At 30.8% G+C, this 10,000-nt stretch overlaps 9 protein-coding genes across 9 annotated transcripts; 5 read left to right on the forward strand and 4 right to left on the reverse strand. All coding sequences in view use genetic code 11, as the record gives it.

Moving 5' to 3' along the window:
• Nucleotides 1–303: 303 nt before the first annotated feature.
• accD (acetyl-CoA carboxylase beta subunit) lies at nucleotides 304–2,031 on the forward strand. Its single transcript has one exon. The coding sequence runs from the start codon at nucleotides 304–306 to the stop codon at nucleotides 2,029–2,031; it is 1,728 nt and encodes a 575-aa protein (YP_001718446.1).
• Nucleotides 2,032–2,809: 778 nt separating this feature from the next.
• Nucleotides 2,810–2,923, forward strand: psaI (photosystem I subunit VIII). Its single transcript has one exon. The coding sequence runs from the start codon at nucleotides 2,810–2,812 to the stop codon at nucleotides 2,921–2,923; it is 114 nt and encodes a 37-aa protein (YP_001718447.1).
• Nucleotides 2,924–3,383: 460 nt separating this feature from the next.
• On the forward strand, nucleotides 3,384–3,938 carry ycf4 (photosystem I assembly protein Ycf4). The gene has a single exon. The coding sequence runs from the start codon at nucleotides 3,384–3,386 to the stop codon at nucleotides 3,936–3,938; it is 555 nt and encodes a 184-aa protein (YP_001718448.1).
• A 915-nt stretch (nucleotides 3,939–4,853) lies between these two features.
• Nucleotides 4,854–5,549, forward strand: cemA (envelope membrane protein). Its single transcript has one exon. It carries the CDS (start codon nucleotides 4,854–4,856, stop codon nucleotides 5,547–5,549), a length of 696 nt encoding a protein of 231 aa, YP_001718449.1.
• A 238-nt stretch (nucleotides 5,550–5,787) lies between these two features.
• On the forward strand, nucleotides 5,788–6,750 carry petA (cytochrome f). Its single transcript has one exon. It carries the CDS (start codon nucleotides 5,788–5,790, stop codon nucleotides 6,748–6,750), a length of 963 nt encoding a protein of 320 aa, YP_001718450.1.
• A 1,131-nt stretch (nucleotides 6,751–7,881) lies between these two features.
• Nucleotides 7,882–8,004, reverse strand: psbJ (photosystem II protein J). The gene has a single exon. The coding sequence runs from the start codon at nucleotides 8,002–8,004 to the stop codon at nucleotides 7,882–7,884; it is 123 nt and encodes a 40-aa protein (YP_001718451.1).
• A 151-nt stretch (nucleotides 8,005–8,155) lies between these two features.
• psbL (photosystem II protein L) lies at nucleotides 8,156–8,272 on the reverse strand. The gene has a single exon. The coding sequence runs from the start codon at nucleotides 8,270–8,272 to the stop codon at nucleotides 8,156–8,158; it is 117 nt and encodes a 38-aa protein (YP_001718452.1).
• A 26-nt stretch (nucleotides 8,273–8,298) lies between these two features.
• psbF (photosystem II protein VI) lies at nucleotides 8,299–8,418 on the reverse strand. The gene has a single exon. It carries the CDS (start codon nucleotides 8,416–8,418, stop codon nucleotides 8,299–8,301), a length of 120 nt encoding a protein of 39 aa, YP_001718453.1.
• Nucleotides 8,419–8,426: 8 nt separating this feature from the next.
• On the reverse strand, nucleotides 8,427–8,678 carry psbE (photosystem II protein V). The gene has a single exon. It carries the CDS (start codon nucleotides 8,676–8,678, stop codon nucleotides 8,427–8,429), a length of 252 nt encoding a protein of 83 aa, YP_001718454.1.
• Nucleotides 8,679–10,000: the final 1,322 nt, after the last annotated feature.

Here is a 10,000-nt window from a genome sequence, read left to right on the forward strand (position 1 = left end):
TTCTAGAATTTGACACAATATGACAAATTCCTTTTCTATTTATATTAAGACTTATTCTAATTGAAAAAGAATTGAAAACGGGATTCCATCATAACCATATCATATATAGTGAAGCGATACCCCGGGTTCTTACAAAAAAAAAGCAAAAGAGAATCGTTTTTTTTAATACCCACTCCTTATTCTTATTAGTTAATAATCCTAGAAATCGGATTTATATACTTCTTCCGAGAAGAAATGAAATATTTAAATGATTTTTCATCGAATGACTATTCATCTATTTATTTTAATGTAAATAGCAGCAAGATGGAAAAACGGTGGTTCAATTCGATCTTATCCAATGTGGAATTAGGATACAGGTGTAGGCTAAGTAAATCAATGGATAGTTTCAGTTCTCTTGAAAATACCAGTATAAGCGAAGACCCAATTCTAAATGATACAGATAAAAACACCCATAGTTGGAGTAATAGTAATAGTAATAGTGACAGCTCTAGTTATAGTAATGTTGATCATTTAGTCGGCGTCAGGGACATTCAGAATTTCGGCGCCGATGAAACTTATTTAGTTAGGGATAGTAATAAGGACAGTTATTCCATATATTTTGATATTGAAAATAAAGTTTTTGAGATTGACAATGATCATTCTTTTCTGAGTGAACTAAAAAGTTCTTTTTATAGTTATTGGAATTCTAGTTATCTGAATAATGGGTCTAGGAGTGGCGACTCCCACTCTGATCATTATATGTATGATACTAAATATAGTTGGAATAATTACATCAATAGTTGCATTGACAGTTATCTTCGCTCTCAAATCTGTATTGATAGTTATATTTTAAGTGGTAGTAACAATTACAGTGAAAGTTACATTTATAGTTACTACATTTATAGTTACTTTTGTGGTGAAAGTGGAAATAGTAGTGAAAGCGAGAGTTCCAGTCTAAGAACTAGCACGAGTGGTAGCGATTTAATTATAAGAGAAAGTTCTAATGATGAAAGTTCTAATGATAATGATGAAAGTTATAATGATAATGATGAAAGTTATAATGATAATGATGAAAGTTATAATGATGATGATGAAAGTTATAATGATGAAAGTTCTAATGATAATGATGAAAGTTATAATGATAATGATGAAAGTTATAATGATGATGATGAAAGTTATAATGATGAAAGTTCTAATGATAATGATGAAAGTTCTAATGATCTCGATATAACTCAAAAATACAAGCATTTGTGGGTTCAATGCGAAAATTGTTATGGATTAAATTATAAGAAATTTTTTAAGTCAAGAATGAATATTTGTGAACAATGTGGATATCATTTGAAAATGAGTAGTTCAGATAGAATTGAACTTTTGATTGACCTAGACACTTGGGATCCTATGGATGAAGACATGGTATCTCTGGATCCCATTGAATTTCATTCAGAAGAGGAACCTTATAAAGATCGTATTGATTCTTATCAAAGAAAGACAGGATTAAGTGAGGCTGTTCAAACAGGCACAGGTCAACTAAACGGCATTCCCGTAGCAATTGGGGTTATGGATTTTCGGTTTATGGGGGGTAGTATGGGATCCGTAGTAGGTGAGAAAATCACTCGTTTGATCGAGTATGCTACCAATAAATTTTTACCTCTTATTTTAGTGTGTGCTTCCGGAGGAGCACGCATGCAAGAAGGAAGTTTGAGCTTGATGCAAATGGCTAAAATATCTTCTGCATTATATGATTATCAATCGAATAAAAAGTTATTTTATGTATCAATCCTTACATCTCCTACGACTGGTGGGGTGACAGCTAGTTTTGGTATGTTGGGGGATATCATTATTGCTGAACCTAATGCCTATATTGCGTTTGCAGGTAAAAGAGTAATTGAACAAACATTGAATAAGACAGTACCTGAAGGTTCGCAATCGGCCGAATTTTTATTCCATAAAGGCTTATTTGATCTAATCGTACCGCGTAATCTTTTAAAGGGCGTTCTGAATGAGTTACTTCAGTTCCACGATTTCTTTCCTTTGAATCATAAATCAAAGTAGAACCTTAAGTTAAAAAGTTAAAAATAATTTAATTAAATTAATTAAATTATTTTTTTTTCTGGCGAGCAGGTATTTTTTTTTATCGGAATCAAGGGAAAAATCCGAAGAATGGATTTTTTTCTGATATAAGAGTAAATTGTAGAACGAATCATGTAGATAACTTTTTTACCAATATTCCTGATTACTAATTAAGTTAAGAAACCCCTATCAACAAGAAAAAAGAGTGAATTTTTTTTTCACGGAAAAAATTGGCAAGGTACAAGGTAAATAATAAATAAAACGAATTTCATGCTCTTTTCTTACCTATGCATAGAAAATATAGAGTCTTGCATATTTATATATATCTACCGGGAATCCCTTTTTTAATAAAAATCCCTATTGACGGATCGGATTATAAATTATAACGAATTTGGGGGAATTTATAAGCGGAAAAACTCTTTATTTTTATTTTATTAAAGTAAAATAAGAAAATAAAAGTTATAAGACAAGAAAAAAAAGATAATAAAAGAAGAATAACAAATAAGTGGATTATCATATATATTTCATGTAGAAATATGAATAAGTTATTTAGTTAGTTCTACACTCTTTGCACTTTATTATATATACTCACTTAGATATACTTAGTATAATTATATAGGAATTATAATGATTATAAGATATCTTTTTAATAATATTTTATTTTATTAATATAATATAAAATTAATATAAATATAATAAGAAAATAATAAAAAATAATAATAAAAAACAGGTACAAATATTAAATCGAGGTGCCCATTCTATGACAATTCTCAACAACTTACCCTCCATTTTTGTGCCTTTAGTGGGCTTAGTATTTCCGGCAATTGCAATGGCTTCTTTATTTCTTTATGTTCAAAAAAACAAGATTTTTTAGATCCGATTAGGTCCGATGGGGGTAGATTTCATTTATTTTATTTTTTTTTCAAGACTTAGACTTGGATTATAATACAGATATCTATTTAGTATAATATGATATAACATACAGGCTGCTCTCTTCAAACATAAATGAAAAACATAAATGAAAGGGTTCTTATGCAGGCGTAAATATTATATATGAGTAAGTGAACTATTTGAAAAAAAAAAATTGAGACTGTGGCGGATGCCTGAAATAAATGCAAAGCCAATGTTTTTATATGCGTAAGAGGATCATATGAGGGAGCTCCCCCCCCCCCCCCCCCCTTTTTTTTTAATCTAACGAATTCGATGAATTCCTTCTAAACTAAAGATTCACATCAGAATAGTGCGAGTTGATGAAAGTTACTTCGGAAAAAAAAAGAAAGTCAAATTCATTTGGGCTAGTCTCCCACTTCAAATAAAAAGCAACCGGATCTAGTATGAGTTGGCGATCAGAACGTATATGGATAGAACTTATAGCGGGGTCTCGAAAAACAAGTAATTTCTGCTGGGCCTTTATACTTTTTTTAGGTTCATTGGGATTTTTATTGGTTGGAATTTCCAGCTATCTTGGCAGAAATTTGATATCTTTATTTCCGTCTCAGCAAATAATTTTTTTCCCACAAGGGATCGTGATGTCTTTCTATGGGATCGCCGGTCTATTTATTAGTTCTTATTTGTGGTGCACAATTTTATGGAATATAGGTAGTGGTTATGATCGATTCGATAGAAAAGAAGGAATAGTGTGTATTTTTCGCTGGGGATTTCCTGGAAAAAATCGTCGCATCTTACTACGATTCCTTATGAAAGATATTCAGTCTATTAGAATAGAAGTTAAAGAGCGTATTTATGCTCGGCGTGTCCTTTATATGGAAATCAGAGGCCGGGGGGCTATTCCTTTGACTGGTACTGATGAGAATTTGACTCCACGAGAAATTGAGCAAAAAGTAGCGGAATTGGCCTATTTTTTGCGTGTACCAATTGAAGTATTTTGAAATGAGCTGAAGAATGAACATTTTCTTAACAGGAGCAAAAAATCCAAAAGTCCTCTTTTTTCTATAGCATAATTTAACTGAAAATTCTTCACAATATTGATGAACCAAAGAAGGCGTATATTATATATATATGGAACAATTATAAAATGAAACTTTTTTATCTGCAAAATTGTTTATGCGTATGTAAATTCACTAAATTCAGTAATAAAACAAGTAATAAATCGAAATAATAGACCCATCTCATAGAGCAAAACAAAGCGTTTTGGAATTTCGGAATAAAATAAAGAATAAAGAAATTCTCTTTTTATTTTCAATATTTGAAATTGATGCGTTAGATTTAGATATGGATAGATCATATCTTGTAAATTATCTCTCCTTTCTTTTGTCAATCGACGTTTCTTTTTATCTTTTTTTTGTCCTCCTTAATGAAAATGAACAAAGGGCTGGACCACTTAGAATGATAACTTTTCTGTCTTATTTTGCTTTTGCCACTCATTTTTGATTATCACATCACACAATATTCTTCCGAAACCTTTCTCAATTATTCCTGTGGAATATGGGCAAGTTGGCCATTTTTTTTTCGAAATATTTGTTTTGTTGATAAAACGGAATTCTTTCATCTTGAAATCCGAATTTGAGGCGGCTTTTTAGGGCATTCATCGAAAAGAGGGAATTGCTTCGAATTTGATGAGATATCTAGAAACAATATTTTTTTCTTCATTTGTGTACTCTTTTTAGGCTATATTTTTTTTGTATTCTTTCAAAATTCAAGGACTAACCGCTGACTCACAAATAAAAAACAGGGAATAGATTCATAAGTTCGAAGCCTTGTAATAGATAATAGAACTTATGCTTGATAGAAATATTAGATCATATAGAATCAATAAATGAGGTGAGTTCCTTAAAAATTCACAGATGAAAAAATGGAAAAAAAAAACATTTATTCCCCTTCTATATCTTACATCTATAGTTTTTTTGCCCTGGTGGGTCTCTTTTTTATTTAATAAAAGTTTGGAATCTTGGATTATTAATTGTTGTAATACTAGTAAATCCGAAACTTTTTTAAATGATATCCAAGAAAAAAGTATTCTAGAAAAATTCATGGAATTAGAAGACCTCGTTCGCTTAAACGAAATAATAAAGGAATACCCGGAAACACATCTACAAAAGTTTCGTATCGGAATCCACAAAGAAACGATCCAATTGATCAAGATGCACAATGAGGATCGTATCCATACGATTTTGCACTTCTCGACAAATATAATCTGTTTCATTATTCTAAGTGGTTATTCTATTCTAAGTAATGAAGAACTTATTATTCTTAATTCTTGGGTTCAAGAATTCCTATATAACTTAAGCGACACAATAAAAGCTTTTTCCATTCTTTTATTAACCGATTTATGTATAGGATTCCATTCACCTCACGGTTGGGAACTAATGATCGGCTCTGTCTACAAAGATTTTGGATTTGCCCATAACGATCAAATTATATCTGGCCTTGTTTCTACTTTTCCAGTCATTCTCGATACCATTTTTAAATATTGGATTTTCCGTTATTTAAATCGCGTATCTCCGTCACTTGTAGTGATTTATCATTCAATGAATGACTGAAAAATGATCCATGAATCCAATTAAAATCTTTGTTATTTTGTACATAAGTAAAACATTCAAAATCTTTCTTTATCTTTATATATACATATTTCTTTTTTCTATACATCCAAGGGATTCTCTTCCTATATTTTCTATTTTAGTAAAAATTTTTCAGTAAATAGCAGTATCGTGGATAGGGAACTATACTAGCGACCTACCTAATTTTATTGTAGAAATTTTCAGGATCAATGATTGGACCATGCAAACTAGAAAGACCTTTTCTTGGATAAAAGAAGAGATTACTCGTTCAATTTCCGTATTGCTCATGATATATATAATAACTTGGGCATCCATTTCAAATGCATATCCCATTTTTGCACAGCAGGGTTATGAAAATCCACGCGAAGCAACTGGTCGTATTGTATGTGCCAATTGTCATTTAGCTAATAAACCCGTGGATATTGAGGTTCCACAAGCGGTACTTCCAGATACTGTATTTGAAGCAGTTGTTCGAATTCCTTATGATATGCAACTGAAACAAGTTCTTGCTAATGGTAAAAAGGGGGCTTTGAACGTGGGGGCTGTTCTTATTTTACCTGAGGGGTTTGAATTAGCCCCTCCCGATCGTATTTCGCCAGAGATGAAAGAAAAGATGGGAAATCTGTCTTTTCAGAGTTATCGCCCCACTAAAAAAAATATTCTTGTGATAGGTCCTGTTCCTGGTCAGAAATATAGTGAAATTACCTTTCCTATTCTTTCTCCGGACCCCGCCGCTAAGAAAGATGTTCACTTTTTAAAATATCCCATATATGTAGGCGGAAACAGGGGAAGGGGTCAGATTTATCCCGACGGGAGCAAGAGCAACAATACGGTTTATAATGCTACAGCAGCAGGTATAGTAAGCAAAATCATACGAAAAGAAAAAGGGGGGTACGAAATAACCATAACGGATGCGTCAGAGGGACGTCAAGTGATTGATATTATACCTCCAGGACCAGAACTTCTTGTTTCAGAAGGCGAATCCATTAAACTTGATCAACCATTAACGAGTAATCCTAATGTGGGTGGATTTGGTCAGGGGGATGCAGAAATAGTACTTCAAGACCCATTACGCGTCCAAGGCCTTTTGTTCTTCTTGGCATCCGTTATTTTGGCACAAATCTTTTTGGTTCTTAAAAAGAAACAGTTTGAGAAGGTTCAATTGTCCGAAATGAATTTCTAGATCTGTAAATTTATCAACATCAAGTTCTTTAAAAGAACAAAAATTTTGTTGGTAATTATGTTTATGTATGATCAAAAAAAATTGTGAAAAGCTCTTTGCTTTTTTTATATTTTTTTTATACCAGCCAGATTTTAGGAATTACTTGTACCGCATTTCTAGTTATAATCTGTATATTAGTAAGAAGACTATTTGACTTTATCCTCTCTTTTCTTTTGTGTTTTTTTTTAATCTAAAAAAATAAAAAATAGGAGCGGTGTGATTTTTTTACTATTGTTAGATTTAACTGTCATAGAGTGGATTAATAGCTTTTCTATTCTAATAGAATCAAATTTGATTAGATACTAAGCATAAAATAAGTAAGCGGAAAAGCAAAGGCTAAATTAAGGGGGAACAAAGGGTTCTAGGAGGTATTATTTTATTCGTCTTCCTAGTCTTCGACACAAGAAAAGGAATTTTCCACATCCCTTTCTTGTGTCAAAATCAAAATAAAATAATAATGGATTCTTGATCCCATTCTTCAATACTATTCTTAGTTTCTATTTTTTTCTCGGTTTATCATCACTTCCTTTTCAATTTTATACGTATAAATTCGATTTATTACGTTACGTATAAAAAAATTTTTAGTAGTGGACAAACAAAAAAAAGAAAAGGAAATTTTTTAAGCAAATAGAACTTCTTCGATGAACTTCTAGAAAAATTTCAACTTTGATGAGATACTAAAATAAATAGAGTAAGGTTCTATTTAGTATAGAAAAATAGTATAGAAAAATGGATATGATATGGGATCGACAGAAATATATAAAATATATATTATGCCATCTAGGAAAAGGAAATCGAGTAATTCCTCTTATAACTTTGATTTGAAAGTATCGATAGATACTATCGAGGAACAAATGTTCTAAATCAATTAATGGAGTTACTTTTTCAAAAATACCATCCGAAAAAAATGTAATAGAATTTTTTGAAATATTTGAAATATCAAAAAAAAAGGCAATCTATTTTGTCACTTATACGAATAAAGTATTATGATTATTAAAAACTCAACGGGACCCCCTCGAATCAGACAGATAAAAGAGGGGGGTCCGTTGAGTTCTTACGTTTTTATGTCTACAACTCAGTTCACCTGATTACTTACAGGGATGAACCCAATCCGGAATATGAACCATAAAAGAAAATGCCTATTAAACCGATCACAAGAATACCAGTTACAGTACCTACTATCCAAAGAGGAATTCTTCCAGTAGTATCGGCCATTTATCCCACTTCCCTCCACATTTAATCAAGTGGTCATGCTAGAGACATAAACAGTCATAGATAATTATGAGATGATATCCTTCCGATGGGATAAGAGAATTCCTATTCTTATTTATTTTATTATTCTACTATTTTCTAATTATTTCTTCAATCAATTGAAGAAATAATTAGAAAATAAAACAGCAAGTACAAAAATGAGTAATAACCCCCAGTAGAGACTGGTACGATTCAATTCAACATTTTGTTCGTTCGGATTTGATTGTGTCATAGTTCTATAATTAATTGGGATTAGATTTATCGTTGGATGAACTGCATTGCTGATATTGACCCCAAAAAAGAAACGGTAGGTACAGCTAGTCCGTGAACAGCCAACCATCGTACTGTAAAAATTGGATAGGTTCGATCTATGGTCATTGGGCCTCCTAAAAAGATTTACTAAATTCATCGAGTTGTTCCAAAGGATCAAAACGGCCAGTTATTAATGGAATTCCTTGTCGGCTTTCGGTAAAATATTCATTTGGACGAGGACTTCCAAATACATCGTAAGCTAAACCCGTACTGACGAATAACCAACCTGCAATGAATAGGGAAGGTATAGTAATGCTATGAATGACCCAATATCGAATACTGGTAATAATATCAGCAAAAGAACGTTCTCCTGTGCTTCCAGACATACTGAGCTCCACATATTCTTGTACAACCAAAAGGGATCGATTCTGTAAAAGATGAGATCAGTAAATGAAATTTCACCGAAATTTCATCTTTGTAAGATCGTCAATATTGTACCAAGGGTTTGTTTAAAGTATACCGAATCAGTATAGCTATCCTTCTTCTAACACAGCAACGCAACTTCAATCAGTATTGAAATGAAGTCCTAGATAATCTCTTTCTTCTTTTCTTTTTCTTGTTGCTGTAGAATTGTATAAGATCAGGTAAAATGCGAATTTGGCGGGTTGCAATAATAATTTATGAAAGAGATTATCATATTTCCGCAATTCAATTAGATGTGAAATCTAGATGTGAAATCTAAAACTTTTGTGGTTATAGAAGAAGGGTTTTTTGTTGGAATCCCCCCTTTTTCATTTTATTCATTTTAAGGAATTGGTTAGTCATCCATTAACAAGTACCAGTAGTAGAGAAGATTCGATGAAAGAAGGAGAACAGCAAAAAAATAATTGGAATAATCAATATTCGCGATGCGCGTATTCATGTATTAGACCCAAAAGGTCTTTCTTGACACTTAACTACAAAGAAAAGAAGTTTTTTTTAATATGGAAAAAATGTAAAATCTAGAAAAGAAAAAGATAATCGGAATTAGTAGTCTTAGAATCTATTTGTACAAAAACAAAAGAAAGATTTGATTTTTCGAGTGATCTGATCATGCGATACTTTTTCGAGATATTGTGTGAATGAATCCACTAATAAATCTAATAAGAGTTAAATTAAAATTTAAAATGAAAATAGAAAAAAGTATAAAGAAAAAGATATTCTAAAGAAAAATAGAGGGTCATTTTTCATTTTAAAATCTAAAAAACGACACAAATTCGATACAAATATACAAAATATACAAATAAATAGTAAATAAATATTAAAAATAAATTTTAAATAAACTAAAAGAAACTATCAAAATAGAAATGATTTTAAAATTTTATTTTGTAGTGATTTTCGTAGTAATTCAAAGAAAGTTTTTTGAATAAAGTTATACAACAGTTTTTACTACTTATTATTTTATTTTATTTATTTACTTCTTATTTATTAATCTTATTTATTATTTATTAATCTTATTTATTAATATTTATAATATTTATTAATATATTTATTAATATTTATATTGATAATATTTAATTATTGTAATATTTTATTGTAATCTTAGTTTTCTATTTTATTTATCTATTTTATTTATCAAGAGTTGTCTAACAAATCTCTTGATTCGGAATCACGAGAGTATAAGTAGATGTCATAGATGATAAATTGATTTATTTTTTCTACCTGTATC

Source organism: Manihot esculenta, chloroplast (genome assembly GCF_001659605.2).
Source record: "Manihot esculenta chloroplast, complete genome".
Lineage (NCBI taxonomy): Eukaryota > Viridiplantae > Streptophyta > Magnoliopsida > Malpighiales > Euphorbiaceae > Manihot > Manihot esculenta.